At 36.1% G+C, this 21,364-nt stretch overlaps 1 protein-coding gene across 8 annotated transcripts in view; it reads right to left on the bottom strand.

Annotated features, from left to right (window-relative positions):
• Positions 1 to 21,341, bottom strand: part of LOC6033834 (synapse-associated protein of 47 kDa) — a 48,212-nt gene extending 26,871 nt beyond the window's left edge. Inside the window, exons 1-3 of one of the 8 annotated variants that reach the window (XM_038260294.1) lie at positions 21,247 to 21,341; positions 11,291 to 11,620; positions 2,998 to 3,288 (exon numbers count right to left, since the gene is read on the bottom strand). In XM_038260294.1, coding sequence (XP_038116222.1) covers positions 2,998 to 3,288; positions 11,291 to 11,487 — 488 coding nt within the window. In that variant the 5' untranslated portion in view covers positions 11,488 to 11,620; positions 21,247 to 21,341. Of the gene's footprint in view, positions 1 to 2,997; positions 3,289 to 11,290; positions 12,171 to 21,084 lie in introns of those variants that run through there. The other 7 variants (XM_038260293.1, XM_038260292.1, XM_038260295.1 and 4 more) reach the window with 7 other exon arrangements.
• Positions 21,342 to 21,364: the final 23 nt, after the last annotated feature.

Here is a 21,364-nt window from a genome sequence, read left to right on the forward strand (position 1 = left end):
GTTTTTTACTAAGAACTTAGCTAATGATAGAAAAAAATCAAAAAACTATCTGAACTAGCTAAGTTAGCTGTCTTTAAAACCTCCAAATTAGAAAAAAAAATTTAAATGTGCTACAATATACCCGACTATTAAAATCACTCTAATGGGACTATCTACAAACCACGTGGACGTTTTTTTTGAAATTCTTAACCCTTCCCCACGGTGGACAATTTCCATACAAATAAAATCTTTTTGTATGGAGCCCCCCTCCCCCTTATGGTGTCCACGTGGTTTATGGATGGTCTCAATTTTCGTATCACAACTTTTTTTCATGTTTAAAGTATCGGGTTATTTGCCAAATAGTTCAAAGTTTAGCATTTCTGGAGTTTTTTTTTAGAAAAGGTCCAATAAACCAAATTTTCAGTTTTCGCTTTTTGGGTGTTTTTGAAACCGCCTTGAGTCAGGGGTATTAAAAAACACCCAAAAAGCAAAAACTGAAAATTTGGTTTATTGGACCTTTTCAAAAAAAACTCCAGATTTCAACAAATCGGAACCAACAGGCGGAAAAGCAGTTCGAGCCAAACATTTCATTAGGGCACAAAACCAAAAACCGCGATTCGAGAAAATCGCTTGCAAAAAGTGGACAACTTGTTTCAATTTCTATTTTAAAAAGAAGCTTAACTGATGGTATTTTTACTGATGATACGATAAAACACATCATTATCTTTAACTCTGCTTGAATGCTTCTTAATTTATGTTGATTTTTGCAATAAAATTCATAATTAAAAAAAATCTCGTTATTGGGCCCTTTTAACATTCCAACTGTTGTTCATAATAGACCCTTTCTAAATGCAATTTCGAAGAGAACTAAAAGGGCACTAAAGCGCTGTCACCCGAATGTTGTTTTGAATTATGTTTATGGGCCTTTTGTTTAGTTAAAAATAAGGAGGAATCAAGCGGAAATTTTGATAATTGGTGATGTTTTGTGATCGATTGGTGTAGATAAGGTATGTGAAACATAAATTTTTTTCAAAAGTATACTGAACAGCAGCCGCGGGACCGCAACAAATATTGTATTTCGACGAAGTTTTTTTCTCCAGAAATCTGGAAGGAATCAGTGTTAAGAATGTATGAAAAGTTCTCTTTATAGCATAGAAAGTTCCTCAACTACGAAAAACTAACGAAAAAGAAAAGGGCTCATTGTTATGTGCCCTTTTGTGTTTGTGATTTTTTCAATAGAAAATTGTTTGCTATCAATCTGAATCTTGGAGGGCATGTAGAGAGTGTTATAATCAATGGAATAGTGGAAGAATCCCGAATGTTTACGTTTTGGTTTTGTGCCCTAATGAAATGTTTGGCTCGAGTTCATCGACATAGCTGTTGCGCCAATTCCTCATACTAAAAGGCGCAAGTGCAAATTCAACCTAAGTCCTTTTATAAGTTGGTTTGGTTCTGACTAAAACAAACACAACATTTCGTTTAACATGTGACATTAGGGTGTAATATGGTTCTATGGAAAAAAAAATAAAGTTGTCCAAATTTAGCGAGCACAACCATTTTTCAGTTCCTTTTGGGGTCCTAAACTACTCCCCAAAGTTTGGGAACGATTGGTTTAGTCCTCACTTTGCGCAAAGCGATTCAATTTTCCATATAAATTTGTATGGGAAAAGCCATTTTTTTGGATTTTGATATTTATAAAATCCACGTTTCACGCTGTACTAAAACCGGATTCATATTCGGATGCTCTGGAAGGTGCTCTACAACTTTCCCGAAGAGAGTATGGTGCTAACTTGCTCCTATAAAAAGATACAACGTGTTCAAAACTCGTCTAAAACGTGTTTTTTGCTCGAAAATCACGTTTTAGACGAGTTTTGAGGACGCTGTATCTTCTTTCAGGGACAAGCTAGCACCATACTCTCTTCGGGAAAGTTGTAGAGCACATCCAGAGCATCCGAATATGAATCCGGTTTTAGTACAGCGTGAAACGTGGATTTTATAAATATCAAAACTCAAAAAAATGGGTTTTCCCATACAAATTTATATGGAAAATTGAATCGCTTTGCGCAAAGTGAGGACTAAACCAATCGTTCCCAAACTTTGGGGAGTAGTTTAGGACCCCAAAAGGAACTGAAAAATTGCTGTGCTGGAAAATCGATTTTGATATTACACCCTAATGTGACATATAACATAACATCTATGACAACAATGATAAGGAAAATGCATGATTAGCGTTTGAGTGAGATGAATTGTGTGATTGAACGGTGTGTTATGATGATGAGCGTTTGTATTCTACACATCACGAAAATTTCATTTGCGTAACCTTTGGTTGTAAAATGGAATAATTTTGTTTTACCAAAACCATCAATTTGTCGAAAGAAAAAAGTTCTGAAAAAGAAACGAAAAAGCAATAACTCAGACAAATAATATGAACATCGATAAATAATCAAACTATGAGAACGCTTTCAATTTGAGTAGAATCTCTGACCTGAGCATAAAAGGTATTTAACATCGATCATGCTCAACATAAGATGGAGTCAATGGAGAGGGAAATAAATACTCGTTAATCTTACGCGTTTAAGGGGAAAATGAAAGAATAACACCACTTCCAGCAGACAATCGGCGCGGTGGGAATACATCAAAAATTGACTATTGAATAGTAGGTAGCTTCGTTAGTAAGGATTCAAAATGAAGCAAGTACATAATGTACGACAGCAAGCATTAAGAGTATACAAATAGGATGAAGAGAAATATACAACAGTTAGATATACATTTCCATTGAACTTTGAGGTAATCCTCTCTAACGAGCGTGCTTGAGAATTGCACAGGAAAAAAATACTAATCGATACTGTGAAAGAGGGTTCAACTCTAATTTCGCATCATTCTTTTTTTCCTTCCTTCCTTCCAATGCTATCTATGTCTATGTTCGTTAATTTCGTTTCCTCTTTCTTCACACGTGTGTTTCCATCTCGCACTAACTCTCAAATATAATTTCAATCAATTATGTATCGGCCCATTTACCTAATATACCTGGACCGGTCTTCCTCGTCGGCTGCATCCGTCGCTCCGGCGATACCTTGATTCGTCTTTTCCGGCGATGTGACTAAGCCCTCGTTCGTGACGCCGCCGTTTTCGTCCGTTTGGCCTCCTTTTCGCAGGCCAGGTATCGACGGTATCGAAGGCATCGCAGGCATCGCTGGCATTGAAACCGTTGGCATCGAGGGCATCGCGGGCATCGACGGGATGGATGCATTTCCGAGCCAGCCTGTCACCTTGGACGATACGCCTGAGAAGACACCACCTTTTGTCGGGCTAGAGGGGATAGAGGGGAATGGGAGGGAGATTAGAATTTTACGCCAATAGTAGACAACTGATTTACATATCGACGTCGTCGTGCTATCATGTCGCACCCGCCATTTTGACGTTCCGAGAAAAACGCGTTTTAATGTTTGACCTTGAATAAAGAAAAAACGAAAGCACGCAATGTAAACAATAACAAACACGTTTTGTTTGACTAACCATTCTGTGCATTGTCCCGAAGTTTGGTTGAAGTTGGTTGCCGGAGTCCCGAGTTATAATTACAAATGTTTACGGTAGTCTAACTTGTACGTGCGTCAAACGCATTCTGACCTGAAATCCCTTTGGCCAGTTGTCACACTTACATCAATTTCCAGGGAGTGACAAGATTGAAACTACTTTCATATGTAAAGTGACAAAAATGCGCGGAGTTTTTCGGATTTCGTTGAATATTTCAGGATTGAAACCGAATTTTGGGGATCTGTGAAGGTCAAAAGGTGAGGCATTGTGAGCTGCACAAAATGTCGTTCTTAACTCAATTTGGCCCAAAATTCACGTACGATAAGATAGCACGACGGCGAAGATATGGTTCTTTAGGGAATGCACTGTTGTAAAAATGGCTGTCAATGGCGAATCTGTATCGTGATATGAGGACAAAGAAACCTCTCTTTCATCAGAAATTATAAAATTGTGAAAAACCTTCATTTTTAAACTGAGATACAGAAAAAGAAGGCAGCATGAGGTGTTGGGCATTTGAAAGGATTTAGATCAACAACAAAGGCATTATAAAATTGTTCAAATAAAATCACCATGTACAAAAATGTAAATTTGTTGACGTAAATGAGGTATTAGACTATGGCAACGCACTTTTTCGCGTTTGACAGTTTGCCAAACTCGCAAAATTGTTTGCGGCAAACAAGACAAAATGTTTCTGCAAACAACTGTTGGCGAACAAACAACGCAGACAAACTATCAAAAAGTGCGTAAAGATAGTTGAAAACCACTTTTTTTGAGTGCATAAAAAGTCAAAAATAATTAAAGAAATATTTTCCCCAACCAAGCACATAACAATTAAGGGAACATTCCAAAGCATAACCTACCACAATGAATGATAAGTTTCGTGTGATTTTCTAAGGTTTCTAGAAAAATTTACTAGGTAGCTCTTTATAAATCTCGGGTTAGTTTGCAATATGTCGTATCAGACATTTTGACATCCGACACTAATTTGATTTTTTCTCTGAAACAATTAAAATTTAAATTAATTTTTCATGCTCATTCTACAAGTACAGAAATTAACAGTGCAAGGAAAAAGCTACCGCACATCTGGCGCGCCGGGGAATGCGAGTGCGTACACCACTTTGCCAAAGCGCCAGATTTGTTCAAAATAAACTTATAATCAGTTGGTTCAAATTTATTAAAATCAAGCCCATATCAACTAGAGAATTTAAATGGGGAGACTGGTCTAAGTTTGCTAAATCGATCTGGCAACATATGTTTTGAGCCTGGCAACACTGATAAGTTTTGCTGGGCGTAAAGGCAAATGCTTTTTACTTAATCCACCTTTAGGTGTTTGGTGCTCTCCACACATTCATACAGTACATTGTCTTTGGTGTACTATCTTGTTACACGTCCTATCTTTTTCAACCTGCGACGCCGTGACACTACAGCAGATGTACGGCACACCATCCTCGGACACGACTTGCCTGCAAACTACCAGGGCTATAACAACGACCGGCCGGAGTACATTCTGGATCACCTTTTCCACGGCCAGCAGCAACAAACGCGATCGCTGATTGTCCCGCAGCACACGACGTCAAGTGGGAAAAGTGTGCTAATTGCTTGGATCTCAAGCTGGAACAATCTTCCAACCGAAGTTAAGGTCAAACCAACTTTAGCAGCATTCAAAAGTGCTTTGAGAAGTCATTTAAAAAATGAGATCTAGGTGTTAATTTGTTTTGTTTATTTTGGATCTAAAGTAATCATCACAACGTCCTTAACCTGATACAAAGTGTTATACTAACAGGCTATCGTTTCCAATAAATTACAAATTACAATTACAATTACAACAAACTTGTCACAAAATCACATAGTAACGATAACATTTAGCCGAACTAATAATTTAATACTTTTCTTAAAATATAGGGTTGATAGGGTTATCAGATCTTTAAACTCATTTGAAAGTTCTATCAATAGGACTAGTGATTTTTCGCTATTTCGCGGAAGCCGCGTAATCCGTGAAATTTGCTCCTGGCCGTGAAATTTAGTTAGCACCGTGAAATGCCGCGAAATTTTAAATATTTCATTGATAAATCGCTTCTCAGTAACATTTAAGCATTATTTATTTTATTTCAAATACTTTACAAGACTTTTTAACAAGCATTTCGGATGTAGTTTCCAAACTAAACAAATATTGCTTGTCAGATTTAGAACTATTTTTTAAAGATCATGAAAATATTGTATGAAACGCAGAAATTGATTCTACATTTCCAGCAAAATGTATTTATTCCTCAAAATCCCAAAAAGATTGTAAAAGAATATTATCAAATGTGATATTTCCACTATCAGATAACTTCCTTGTCTCGATGACAGCTTACCGGCCATCGAATAAGCCCTGAGACTGCGTCAAAGTGGGTTCTCGTAGCATGAAGTGGTGTCCATGTGTAAAAATAGAAGCTTCAGCAATATACTGAAAACTTCCACATCGGATCAAATCATACTCCTTGCCAAACAAGCATCAAACCTATGATACTCATTATGACAAAGCCCAGGGAAATTTAACTGACGGAAATTCTCAAAAAAATAAATTCAAAATAAATCCAATACATTTTTTAACAAAATAATCATTTGTGTCAGGAAAATTTGAAATTTGGGGTGAAGACTCTTAAAACAATTTTCTGTTCATAATTACGCTAAAAAAGCTCTTTTTTACATTTATTTTGAGCAGTTTTTGGAGTACCGTGAAATTGCCGTGAACTTTCAATGTTTTGTAATTGGCATGCCGCGAAATTTCGATTTTTTTTTTGCCGTGAAAAATCACTAGCCCTATACTATCAATTACATCGACCAACAAAATTTCTGCGCAGGCTCAACTCGAGGGGAAGCACGAAGGTTGGGGTCCCCAGAAACACGTGCGCTTTGAATTTTTCAAAAATATTTAGACAGGGCCGAATGGTTTTTCTCCCCAAAGTTTGAGACCAAAATAGCCCAAATCGGTTCAGCCAATCCGGAGATCATCGAGTGCATATTTTTCGGTGCACGGACGCACAGACATTTGTTTAGAATTTGATTGTGAATCGATAGGTGTACGTGAAGGTTTGCCTACGAGGTCAAATTAAGAAGTTCATTTTTCGAGTGATTTTATAGCCTTTCCTCAACACATTATGTGCTTATTTTTTTTTTTGTTAAAAGTTTAAAAGTTTACGAAATATCAAGTTTGCTTTAACGAATAAAATCTTTCTAAGTGTTTTCACGAACACATATCCAAAAAAAAATATTGAAAAGGTCCTATAACATGTGAAACACAACAGTTTATAGGACCTTTAAAAAACTCTAGATTTGTTAATTCAAATCTTCAAAGGTTTTCACAAGTTTTAGATGGCCTTTGGATCTTTTAATGGATAAATATATTTAGTAAGGAATTTCTAAAAGACCAATTCGAGATTTTTTTAAAAGGTCCTATCAACATATGAAAGACAATAGTTTATAGGACCTTTTAAAAAAAACTCCAGACTTATCGATAATCAAGTTTAAATTGAGGAAAACCCGGAAAACTCTCCCTTTTCAAATCAAACTCACAGTAAAATAAAAATAAAAATGTCTAGTTAACAAAAGCTTTGACCAAATAAAAAAAGCAATCCAATGTTTAAAAAGTTGTTAAAATTCCGTACAAATCCGTAGTATGCGAAAAATTCCCTACAAAAATTCCGGCCTGTTTAAAATCCGCGAAGAGGGTCGAAAATCCGTATGGTAAGGAAAAAATCCGTACAGTTGGTAGCCTTAGGTATGCCTGATTCAGATGTTAGACAAATAGATTCATAATCCAAATGTCATTAGTTCGAATCCCAAGGTGGATTTTTTCTAATTACAAAATAAGTTTGAGGCTCAGCCCATAACAAAATGTTCAGTTGATTTTTTTGTTGTGTTGATGCTTATTTGTAAATATAGTGTCTTATTACAACATATTAACACTATTTCAAAAAAAAATTGTTTTGGTGATTGACTATTTTTATAAAAGTGGTCTAACTTCATGGCAACTATGTTAGAAAGGTCCCTTAAGTTATTTCTTATCTCCCTTCAACGTTGTATTAGACGTTTGCCCATTCTGCCCCGCACCCTGGAATAGCAGTCGAAAAACATTTTTTTTTTAAATTGCATTAAAAATATGTAGCTTTAAAAGCTAAACAAATTCATCAACCAAGTATACAACATTGAAGGGAACATCTCAAAGCATAAGCCTACTACATTCAACCCCCGATGGTTGGTCACTTTTTCGTTTGACACTTTTTTAGTTTGTACCCCGTTGGTTGGTCAAAGTGAAACTAAAAAGTGACGAACTGCCACTTCTTACACGGCGCTCACGCACACTATCAAAACAAACGTTTGGTAGTGAGTGTGAACTCCGTGTAAAAGGGGTGTCAAACTAAAACGTGACCCCGTTCGTTTGACAACAGTTGGTGTCAAACCATCGGGGTTTGAGTGTACACTGAATTCATAAATTTGTTTTTCTATGGTTTTGGTGCATTTTCCTTGGGCGGTCCATTCTGCCATCCCCTTCTGAGAGTATGATGCTTACTTGCTCCTAAAAAAGATACAGTGTTCAAAATAATCTGAAACGCGAGTACTCAACCAATCGTTCCCGAACTTTGAGGAGTTATACACTAGTAGAAATAACTAATTGCATTGAAATTCAAAATTGTGTCTTGGCCCACCCTTTCTCTAAATTTTTACGAATAATCGGTTGGTCCGGTTTATCCACTGTGTTTTTTGAATAGTACTACTATTGTGTCTCATTATAATTCATTCATGCGCAGTCATATACCAATTGCAATTGGTCTTGTTTATCCACTGTGTTTTGCCTTCCTCACCTTACTGAGGAAAGGCTATAAAATCACTCGAAAAACGAAATTCTTAATTTGACCTCCTAGACCCACTTTCATGTATACTTATCGACTCAGAATCACATTGTGAGCAAATGTCTGTGTGTGTGGTGGGATGTTGATCAAAAAAATTTGCACTGGATTATCTCGACACTGGCTGAACCGATTTGGACCGTATTGGTCTCATTCAATCCATCTTGGGGTCCCATAAGTCGCTATTAAAATTATGAAGTTTAGTAAAGTACTTCAAAAGTTATGCTAAAAAAACGATTCTAACAAAAGTCCGGAAGATTGTAAAAAAGGTGGTTTTTGTAAGAAACCCCGTCATGCTATACATTTTTAGAAAGGTATTCAAAAGACCTTTCCAACGAGTTCAAAAGATTGAAGATCAGACAACCCTATCAAAAGTCATGCGCACTTAAGTGTTATTTATGCACTTTTTGGAGGCCGGATCTCAGATATTTTGATGAAAACGTTGTCCGGATCTTTAATGCGACCTGTCATTGGATAGGTGATCAAAAGACCTTTTCAACGAGTTCAAAAGATTGCAGATCTGACAACCCTATCAAAAGTTATAAGCACATAAGTGCCCTGAATTATGAAGATCTGAGTTCCCAATCTGATGGTATGAATAATGAATCAAGTTGATAGAACACTGAAAGGTCCGCCCTTGTGTATCTATTTTGGAAAACATTACCCTCTAAATGTGAGGAAGGCATCAACCACCTAAGGGTGGATTAAGAGCGAGTTTTTCACCGATGTGAAACAGGTCGTATCGAGGTGCTCCGATTTGGATGAAACTTTCAGGGGTTGTTTGTCTATACATGAGATGAACTCATGCCAAATATGAGCCCTCTACGACAAAGGGAAGTGGGGTAAAACGGGCATTGAAGTTTGAGGTCCAAAAAACATGAAAAATGTTAAAATTGCTCACATTTCCGTAAAACTTCATCAATTCTAACTCTCTTAGATGCATTCGAAAGGTATTTTAAAGCCCTTCAAAATGTGCTATAGACATCCAGGATTGGTTTGACTTTTTCTTATAGTTTTTGCAAATTACTGTTAAAAATGGATTTTTTTAAAACCTTAATAACTTTTTGCAACAGCCTCCAACACCCATACTCCCATAGGTCAAAAGTTAGGGAATTTCATGGACTATAAGCCTACGGTATTAACTTTTTGGCCAATCGCAGTTTTTCTCATAGTTTTACGATTTTTCTAGAACAAACATTTTACAACGTTGGTTTATGCCCTTTAGGCCTCCATAGCGGCACTTTTTGGTCTCAATTTTGACATATTCGGAATCCTCAGAAAATTTTACATTAGATTGAGGTGTTGGAATTTTGAATTTGATTGGAAAAAATGCCATTTATAATGAATTAAAATATTATTTAGCATTTTGTCTAATTAGGGGTAAAACAAGTTTTCGCCTACTTGATACAGCATTTGACGTATTGATCATAGAGTAAATAAGATCTATTTCTTTTATCAAAAATGTTTTATTTAATTATTTTTTAAATCAAAATTACAATTCCAATACTTCTAACTTACGTGAAATTGTCCGAGGATTCCGAATATGACAAAATTGAGACCAAAAAGTGCCGTCTTCTTGGCCTACAGGGCAAAAACTAACGTTGTAAAATGTTTGTTCTAGAAAAATCGTAAAACTATGAGAAAAACTGCGATTGGCCAAAAAGTTAATACCGTAGGCTTATAGTCCATGAAATTCCTAACTTTTGACCTATGGGAGTATGGGTGTTGGAGGCTGTTGCCAAAAGTTATTAAGGTTTTAAAAAAATCAATTTTTAACAGTAATTTGCAAAAGCTATGAGAAAAAGTCAAACCAATCCTGGATGTCTATAGCACACTTTGAAGGGCTTCAAAAGACCTTTCGAATGCATCTAAGAGAGTTGGAATTGATGAAGTTTTACGGAAATGCGAGCAATTTTAACATTTTTCATGTTTTTTGGACCTCAAACTTCAATGCCCGTTTTACCCCTTTTCCCTTTGTCGTAGAGGGCTCATATTTGGCATGAGTTCATCTCATGTATAGACAAACAAATGCTGAAAGTTTCATCCAAATCGGAGCACCTCGATACGACCTCTAGAACAAACCGAGCAGAATCTACAAATACTGCCTCTTAAGTAACGTTTTTTGAATAGTACTATTATTGTGTCTCATTATAATTCATTCATGCGCAGTCATATACCAATTGCAATCCTCCTCCTTTAAAATGTGAGCCTAGCCAAGTTTTGATGGAGTTGCATGGTATCTCAACATTGACTTATCTCGGTTGATAATGGCAGAAACGTGCTCTCAGTTCATATGCAACAAGAAATTGTTCTACGAGACAAAAAGGCGCTAGATTAATTCAATTATTATTTTTTCTGAGCACCCCGGATACCAGTTTCCTGCGTTTATTCATAAACTGTACACATTCCACCCACTTCCGGCAATTTTATTTTTCTTTGGCATCTTGCCTTTCCGGAGAAAGAATGAACGAATAAGAGCTAATCAGGACGACGATGATCTACATTTTATTGGGTGGGGGTTGTTGCACTTAAGTTAGCAAAAGTATATTACTTATTGAAGCATCGATTTTGTAGTAGAAGAAAAAAGTTACGTAAAAAACAAGTTACATTTTTAAAACGTTAAAAACTTTCGAAATAGTAATTTCCTAGCAAACCGCACATGACTTGGCATCATCGTGTGCTGCTGCTGTGCTGTACCATGTGATTTGAAAATTTTCTCTCGCCGTTCGTCAGATGCCACCCCCACCCAAAATGTGTCTGGCAAGAGAGGCTGTCGCCCCGTCGTCATCATCGGCGGAGGGGTTGAAAGTTCAAATGAAAAAAGATGCGTAAATGGGCGAAACTCGCGAGTCCTGCAGGATCAATGGGGCTTGGGAGTAGTAACTAACCTTTTGTCACCTTCATCTCCCGTGGGTGCGGCAGCCGCGGCCGATGCCGCTGATGTGTCCACGGTTGTGGCGGCTACGGGCGGAGCCACTGTGGCCGTCGCGGCCGAGTTTGGCGGAGTTGGCACCTCCTCGTCCTGTGGTTCGCCCTTGGCCGCTCCGATCCACGAGCTGACCTGGTTGGTTAATCCGGAAAACATGGTCGACGGCGTTTTTTTTCTTCTCTCTTCTCTTTTTAGAGAAACTCTAAATCACTTTCTTTCTTCCTGTCCTTGCTTTAGGCTAACTTATGTTCTTCAATTCCCAACTTTACAATCTTTGCGGTCTTCTGCTCTGAGGAAGAAAATTGATATCACGTAACACACCAGAGAAGAGATGACTTTTTCCTCTCTCTTGCTATTCACTTTTTCACTGATTATGATGAATTTCTTGTAACTGGTGAGTTTTTCCTTTACTGCATCCCGTTTTTCACTAGTTTTATCCCTCTAATGATGGCTTATTTCGCTCTTATATTTCCTATATTATTGATTAATATTTTCACAAGTGCACTGAAAATTTTCACTTGCACGCTGCGCGAACGGGAATCGGGGACAAAGAAGTTCGGACCTTTTTTCTGCTCTCCCAATGCTGCGGAAAAAAACTTCCTCGAGATCTTCCAAAAAACCCGGAACTGCGGAACGGTGGCCAGCTAGAAAGCAAGTGTGCACACCCTTCGGGACTGGGATGGACGTGGAGTGAAGAAGAACAGGACCAGGGCACCCCTGAACAGTACAGAATGGTTGAAATTTCTGGAGAAAAAGTCGACGACGAATTTCAAACTTCCGTCCACCACTTGACACGGCAACCGATCGAATTCGGAAAATCGGAAATCGTTCTGCAAGTGCGCATCTGCCAGGGTGAAAAAGTGCCCCAACCGCACACACTGCCAATGGAGGGCACGAAGCCTGGCCGAAGTGGTGCCGAACGCCGTTGGGCGCAGGCGCCGCTCATGTCCCCCAAAAGGCCTTCCCGTGGGCCGCGGACCCGACGCGTGACGTTTACTCTTCGGGAAGAGGGGCTCCAACTGTCAACGGTCGCCGGAATTGACACATTTAGGGCACAGGGCTTTTGGGAGAAACGATGACCGCATGGGGACTTTGGGGCTTTTCAGTGATGAACTTTTGAGTGGAGACGCATTGTCCTTTGTAAACAAAACATAAATACTAAGCAGAGCGTACTTTTAACTAAGAGTTCTCTCTGCTTTTAACGTGATGTTTTCTTAAAGGCTGGTTTAGACAATAGGTTGGAAACAGATTTAAAAAAAAATCTAAATGAATTCATCAGATTTTGTACTTGAAATGATCAGATTTTGTACTTTTATTAGGGGTTAGGACAATTATTTGACCTCTTTTTTAATTTTTTCAGTAAACTATTTTTGTATTTTTTAAGAAAAAGTTTTTTGCAAATCCAATGACAGTGTCTTAAAGAGGACATTCTGCCGCGTCGATTGATGTATAAAACATGGTACTTTAGTCAAATTTTATGTACTTTTATATCACAAAATTTTCCGTACGGGGGGTACGGGCAAATATTTGACTCACTGTACTGCCCATGATCGCATAAATGTCCCATATGAGCAATTCTCTGAGATTTCGGTCATTCGATTTTTTTTTGTATTTTTTAATCCGGCTGAAACTTTTTTGGTGCCTTCGGTATGCCCAAAGAAGCCATTTTGCATCATTAGTTTGTCCATATAATTTTCCATACAAATTTGGCAGCTGTCCATACAAAAATGATATGTGAAAATTCAAAAATCTGTATCTTTTGAAGGAATTTTTTGATCGATTTGGTGTCTTCGGCAAAGTTGTAGGTATGAATATGGACTACACTGAAAAAAATTGATACACGATAAAAAAAAATTTGGTGATTTTTAATTTAACTTTTTGTCACTAAAACTTGATTTGCAAAAAAACACTATTTTTAATTTTTTTCATTTTTTGATATGTTTTAGAGGACATAAAATGCCAACTTTTCAGAAATTTCAGAATGGGCAAAAATCTTTGACCGAGTTATGATTTTTGAATCAATACAGATTTTTCAAAAATCGAAATATTGGTCGCAAAATTTTTCAACTTTATTTTCCGATGTAAAATCGAATTTGCAATCAAAAGTACTTTAGTGAATTTTTGAAAAAGTGCACCATTTTCAAGTTATAACCTTTTTAGGTAACTTTTTTGAAAATAGTCGCAGTTTTCATTTTTAAAATAGTGCCCATGTTTGCCCACTATTGAAAAAATATTTTTGAAAAGCTGAGAAAATTCTCTATATTTTGCTTCTTCGGACTTTGTTGATACGACCCTTAGTTGCTGAGATATTGCCATGCAAGGTTAAAAACAGGAAAATTGATGTTTTCTAAGTCTCACCCAAACAACCCACTATTTTCTAATGTCGATATCTCAGCAACTATAGGTCCGATTCACAATGTTAATATATGAAACATTTGTGAAATTTTCCGATCTTTTCGAAAAAATACTTTCAAAATTCAAAATCAAGACTAACATTTCAAACAGGCCAAACATTCAATATTACGCCCATTTGAAATGTTAGACTTGATTTAAAATTTTGAAAGTATTTTTCGAAAAGATCGGAAAATTTCACGAATGTTTCATATATTAACATTGAAAATCGGACCTATAGTTGCTGAGATATCGACATTAGAAAATGGTGGGTTGTTTGGGTGAACATCATCAATTTTCCTGCATGGCAATATCTCAGCAACTAAGGGTCGTATCAACAAAGTCCGAAAAGCAAAATATAGAGAATTTTCTCAACTTTCCAAAATATTTTTTCAAAAGTGGGCAAACATGGGCACTATTTTTAAAAATGAAAACTGCGACTATTTTCAAAAAGTTAAAAATGGCTATAACTTAAAAACGGTACACTTTATCAAAATTTCACTAAAGTACTTTTGATTGCAAATTCGATTTTACATCGAAAAATGAAGTTGAAAAATTTTGCGACCAATATTTCGATTTTTTAAAATCTGTATTGATTCAAAAATCATAACTCGGTCAAAGATTTTGCCCATTCTGAAATTTCTGAAAGTTGGCATTTTATGTCCTCTAAAACATATCAAAAATGAAAAATTAAAAATAGTGTTTTTGCAAATCAAGTTTTAGTGACAAAAGTTAAATTAAAAATCACCAAATTTTTTTACCGTGTATCAATTTTTTCAGTGTAGTCCATATCCATACCTACAACTTTGCCGAAGACACCAAATCGATCAAAAATTCCTTCAAAAGATACAGATTTTTGAATTTTCACATATCATTTTGTATGGACAGCTGCCAAATTTGTATGGAAAATTATATGGACAAACTAATGATGCAAAATGGCTTCTTTGGGCATACCGAAGGCACCAAAAAAGTTTCAGCCGGATTAAAAAATACAAAAATTAAAATTAAAGAAAAAAGACCGATTCCGTAGAGAACTGCTCATATGCATTTTCTTCGTTTTTGAGTTAACGATGCAGTTTGGTTCAAAATCGTGTGCTCTTTCAGAAACGTACAACATCCAGTACTTTGTTCTAGAAATCAGTAGGAAATCCAGTTTTTCACGAAATCTTAACACGTAGCCTTATGTGTGGGACAAACTTCAAATGCGTTTTTCTCAGCTTGCTGTTTTTGCATATGGGGCATTTATGCGGACATGTGCAGTGTACCTGTGTCAAAGATTTGTATGTGATGCTGGATAGCAAAATGACGTTTACTGACTACATTGTGTCGTGTTTTAAACTTGTGCTCAGATCTGTTCCACTTTGATATCTCACGTGACACAATCAAAAAACGATTCCTTAATCACCTGAAATCCCATCGCTTACCTGAGGATACACACGTAGATTTAAAGAAACTGTGATATTTATGTTAATTTATTGAGTTAGTTTTGATAGTGACTAGGTTTGAGTTTTATGTACTTTTTAATGCAATAAGATGAGGTGGTTTTGTGCCTTTTTGAGAAAGTGCCTTAAACAATACCAGACACAGTTCAAGGAAGCTTTTCTGCCGCTCTTATCGAGTCCATCCCATATGTAAAAACAGCAAGCCGAGAAAAACGCAAGTCAAATTTGTCCCGCCCATAAGGTTACGTGTTAGAATTTCACGAAAAAGTGAATTTTCTTGGTTTTCTGGAACAAAGTACTAAAGTTTATTAGTTTTTTCTGATAGTTACATGATTTTGAATCAAACTGCATCAATAACTCAATATTGAAAAAAATACATATAGGACGGACTTGATTTGAGCGGCAGTTTTGTCCACCTTCAATAAAAAATAACAAAATAACAAATAGCAATGTTTCCATACAACAACAAAATACTAAAAATGGTTTACAAACACGTAACAAACATAATAAAGTTATTCATGATGGATCGTCTAGGGCTTCAAATTTTATTTTAATGTCCCCTGTTTTAGGAAGAAACATTTGTATGAAAAATATACATTAATAGCTTTCCCGTTTGTAAACATAGTAGCCAATGTTGAGTTTAAAAACGCTAATTTACCTAAGAATTGAAATTGATTTTTGTTTTTTGAGAGTATCTCGGCTTTGCGAGGACATAAATTAAATGTTAAAGAATAAAAAATGTTTGTCGCGAAATTTCCTAAAAGCTGCATGCATTATTATTAATTAAAAATTATTTTTGCATTTAGATTTTTTCATTGATACTACATTTTTGTCCACGCTCCATAGAGCAATTCCAACTCAAATCAGGATTTTTTTTGGAACTTTTGAACCCGACCCTCTCCGATTTCAATGAAACTTTTTAGGCATGTGATCCTAGGGTTATATAAGCCATTTTTGTGTTTATGGGGCCAATTGTACTCGTAAAACAACATTTGAGAAGGGCGTAAGTTATTTAAATATTTTTGTATTTTGCAATTTAAAAATTACTGTATCTCGAAGCCGTTGCATCGTATCAAAAAGTGGTCAATGACAAACTTGTAGGAAATTGGACGGGCTTTCTGAAATTTTTGATTTTTTAGTTTAAAGTTATATTTGAAGGTGATGTCACGATTGTTTTTCGTTCAAAATTTTTGAGGAAATAGCTTAAGATGTTACCAAAAGACTCACAAAATATGCAGGATGGTATGTCTCTCCTAAAAAAATACAAAAATCATTTACAAAAACTGTTTTTTTTTAAAGTGGTCTAAACGTCATAAACCACGTGGACACTTAAGGGGAGGGGGAGGGGTATGGCGATTTCCACGATCCATACAAAAAAGTTTTTTTTTTGTATGAACAATTGTCCACACGAGGGGGGGGGGGGGTAACAGGTTCCCAAAAAAGTGTCCACGTGGTTTATGGATGGTCCCCAATGGAAATCAATTTCCCAGACAATTTTACATAAAAGTCTCCATATTGACCATTGCACAGTGGTCCGAAACCGAAATCTAGCGTGACAAAATTGATAGCGGCCACACGTTAAGATTTAGAGCTTTGGTGTCTTCGGGACAAATGATCAGGGTCAATAGGGGCATCTTTTGGTATGGTGGGCATTAGGGTGGTCCAAATTTTAGGGTGGTTCAGAATTTTTATTTTGGCGGGATGACGAGATAGCGCTTTGGTGTCTTCAGAAAAGTTGTAGAGAACACCATTCTGAGCAACTTTGCTGAAGAGCACAAAGCTCTATCTTCAAACGGGAAGTTTCTAGAGCCATTTTTGTAATTTAGGTTGAAGTGCTTATGAAAAAATGAGTTTTTTGAATTTATCAACTCAGGCTTGTGTCGTAGCGAGTTGGTGTCTTCTAGACATTTGTAGAGCTTATCAAAATACACATTTATCTTCCAAGAGAGTAAAAATCGGACCTTTAAAACGAAAGATATAGCCAAAATACGACGAAAAAGACGCCATTTTGAAATGTGAATAACTCGGAATCAACAAAATAATTAAATTTATTCCTGAAATATTTCAGCCAAAACTTGTTTCTTCTTTTACAACCACTAGATCATTTTGTACATTTTTGAGCCCTCTTAGACAATTGTAGAGCTTGTCAAAATGAACATTTTTATTCTTGAAAAATAAATTTTGGTCAATTCTATCAAAAGTTATGGGCGAAAAACGATTAAAAAATTCTCATTTTCAAATTGAGATTAAATAAGTTAAACAAAAAAGACCTCCGAGATATTTTTAGCAAATGTACTCTAAAATGTGTACTTTCAGATGCTTCTAAGAGCGAGGTCAAACTCCACCACCTTTACGAGTTATTCACATTTCAAAATGGCGTCTTTTTCGTCGTATTTTGGCTATAACTTTCGTTTTAAAGGTCCGATTTTTACTCTCTTGGAAGATAAATGTGTATTTTGGTAAGCTCTACAAATGTCTAGAAGACACCAACTCGCTACGACACAAGCCTGAGTTGATAAATTCAAAAAACTCATTTTTTCATAAACACTTCAACCTAAATTACAAAAATGGCTCTAGAAACTTCCCGTTTGAAGATAGAGCTCTGTGCTCTATCAACTTTTCTGAAGACACCAAAGCGCTATCTCGTCATCCCGCCAAAATAAAAATTCTGAACCACCCTAAAATTTGGACCACCCTAATGCCCACCATACCAAAAGATGCCCCTATTGACCCTGATTATTTGTCCCCAAGACACCAAAGCTCTAAATCTTAACGTGTGGCCGCTATCAATTTTGTCACGCTAGATTTCGGTTTCGGACCACTGTGCATTGTCCTATGTCCAATCCTTGGGGAGATACAGCGATTCTAAACATAAAAATGTCGAAAAAATAGGTTTTTTGGTGATTTCTATAAGACAGACTTGATTTTTCAGTCTCGAAAATATTTTTACCGGAAAGCTCGTTCAATGTCCCAACGAAAAAACAATCGTGACATCACCTTCAAATTTTACGTTTAAACTTAAAAATCAAAAAATCTCATAAAAGTGGCGTGTATTTTTCTTTCAGTGTATTTTTTTCAGAAAGCTCGTCCAATTTCCTACAAGTTTGTCATTGACCACTTTTTGATACGATGCAACGGCTTCGAGATACAGTAATTTTTAAATTGCAAAATACAAAAAAAAAAATAAATAACTTACGCCCTTCTCAACTGTTATTTTCGAGTACAATTGGCTCCATATACACAAAAATGGCTTATTTAACCCTAGGATAAAATGTCTACAAAGTGTCATTGAAATCGGAGAGGGTCGGGTTCAAAAGTTCCAGAAAAAATCCTGATTTGAGCTGGAATTGCTCCACACAAAAATGTTTTTTTTGTATGGACAATTGTCCACGAAAGAGGGGGGTGGGAGGGGGGAGGGGTTTAGATTTCCAAAAAAGTGTCCACGTGGTTTATGCATGGTCCCTTACGTGCATTTTTGAAACATACTCTTAATATCGTCACTCCCTTAGAGGGGGTGACATTGGGTCAAATGAAACTAAAATGATGCTCAAATACAACGATATGGTAAAAACAAGTCATCCAACAGTGTTTCTTGTTCGAGGGAATCGTATAGACATGCTAAGATGTTTGACGAAGTGATTTTCAAACATTTGGGTACTTTTCGAGCAATTCCAACAAAAATATTAATAAATTGATTTTTCGAGAGGCTATTTTTGGCCAAAAATGTACCTTAACTTTAGACAGGTGCCAAAATGACAGAATTTGTTCTAGGAACTAGTTTTTCTCAGCTAAGTCATCTTAAGATGACCCCTACACAACCCTTTTTAAAGAATTAAGTTTCATTGAGAAGAACCTGAGAAATAGTAAAATCCGTAAACAAATGACGGTACACAGCAAAAAAAAAGATAATATTACATCTGGGAAGGGGTACATCTTTTATGTCAGCAAAAATGTGTAATTTTACCACTTTTTTGGTGTAATGCATCAGTCCAAATTGAGGTAAAATTACAACATTAAAGAGGTAATATTCAACTTTCCAAAATTACACCTTCCAAATATACATATTTTTTTACTGTGTAGGCACCACTAGCGTGCCCAGGGTGGGGCAACATGGGGCAGTTGCCCCACCATCCTCGGAAATTTGTTCTAAAATTGGGCAGGGGGTGTCCATAAACGACGAAATTTTCAAAACTCTAATATTTTTGCCCCACCTTCCTTGAGGACCTGGGCACGCTAGTGGTAGGCACGCAATTTGGGATTTTTTGTTGTATGGAAACATTGTTCCTGGCATCCTTAACTATCATTCTAGGGTTGAGCATCATAATTTTGACCCCTTTTTATTTTGTTGGGACAGCCTAATGGCCAGGCATGTGCGGAATTGTCTGGCGAACATCGATTCGTTCACCCCCAAATATAAAAAAATAATTACAGGCCAAGGAAATAACATTTGAGTGAAAAAAGTGTTTTACATCTGCCCAGTAGTTTTGCAATCATTAGTTTGGAACATATCCAAGCATCGAAGATTTTTTTCGCAGCAAAAAAAACTTACATTGACCGATTCTTAGCGAAGCTACACCAAAATGTCACATTTTTCAATTTTCAATATGATTTTTAATATGAAAAAAATCATTTTTATTATGATGCAATAATTGCAATGTGCTTTAAATGCGTTTTCTTACCTTAAAACATTGACAAAAAGTGGTCTGCAAGCCATTGTACGGGAGAGGAGTTTTTTCATAAATCTGCTCCTTTCGTTGTCCCGTCACGAAAAGAAATGGCTGGCAAAAACTCAATTTTCATCCAATTCTTTCAGTTTAAGGAGCAAAAGATTCGTTTTTTAATTTGTGATAATGTGTAGAAGAGCAAAAGTTTTTAAAAATCAAACTGGCAAAAATGTAGCGATTTTTGTAGTGTGCCTATTAAAAGTCCAGTTTTACGATGTTGTCCCGTCACGCTACATTTTTATTTCAGGGGAAGCACAGGTACTATATGGTTTATTCTGCATGATATTTCTTTGTAGGAAAATCAATTATCTTTCCAAATATGTAATAACATTGGGGGGTTTCTTCTTTTATTTTGCCACTACAGCCAAAACGCTGAAAAAAACTTGGATTTTTTTTTAAAAGGAGCCGAAGAATCGGTCCATTGGAAATTCACTAAAATTGAAAATATTTTGTATGGATCCCAGACATGTTAAATATGCTATTAAACGCAGGAAAATGCAATTCAAAATGTTTTCAGTTGTAGTTTTTTTTTAAATATTTTTTGGACCAATTTTGAAGGGGGGAGGGGGGGTCTTAAACTGTGGAAAATATTTGCATCAGACTTATTTCTTAAAACATCGATTGTCATTCTTCTTCAAATAATTTTTACAACTGTTGCTTAAAAACAAATGGTCTACAGCAAAGACCTCTTTGAATCAGCAAATCAAAGAAATGTTTAATTCTAGATTATTTTTTCAATACAACCAATGCGCCATGGGTTTCCTATGTACATAGGACCTTTTGAAAAAGTATGCAAGAATTTTAAACTCGTTAATTAGAAATTAATCGACTTGAAAATATGTTTCAGTCTTCGAGGTAAATAATAACAAAAAAAAAACTATCCTTAAGAAATTGTTAAAAAGGTAATCAAAAACATCTTGTCTTGTTTACGTACCTTTAGAAATGCATACGTTTTATAGGATTTTTCCTTAAACTTTTTATTACACGGATGATTCGAAAATACTGGAAAGTATTTTATCTAATAATAAAGCTCCAGAAATTCCTAAATATGATGATCTATTCTAATAATGTTTCGCAGCAATGAAAAGAATGAAAACATTTTTAAACCCCGATTCAATCTTCGTCAATTTTCAAGCACTTTGTCCAAGACTTTGCCAGTGAGAAAATTTCGATGAAAAATCAATAATTGGAAATACCAGCGAACCACTTTGCAAATTGCCTCAAATTGGCTATTTTCCTCCAGATTTTGACCACGACTTTATTTGATCTTACAATTTTCGTCACTATTTTTCACCGCATAAAGTTTTCACTTAAGTTTTTCACTATTTTTCACAACTTTCAAGAAATTTTTCACCAACCAAAACTTTTTTCGCTCCTTCAGCAGCCACGCAAAAGACAACAATGATAACATCAACGAGCAACTGACGTTTATGTTAACGACGCAAGATTTTCGTGCCCACTGGCGGGACGTCCTCC

The sequence above is a fragment of the Culex quinquefasciatus genome, chromosome 3 (assembly GCF_015732765.1).
Source record: "Culex quinquefasciatus strain JHB chromosome 3, VPISU_Cqui_1.0_pri_paternal, whole genome shotgun sequence".
NCBI lineage: Eukaryota > Metazoa > Arthropoda > Insecta > Diptera > Culicidae > Culex > Culex quinquefasciatus.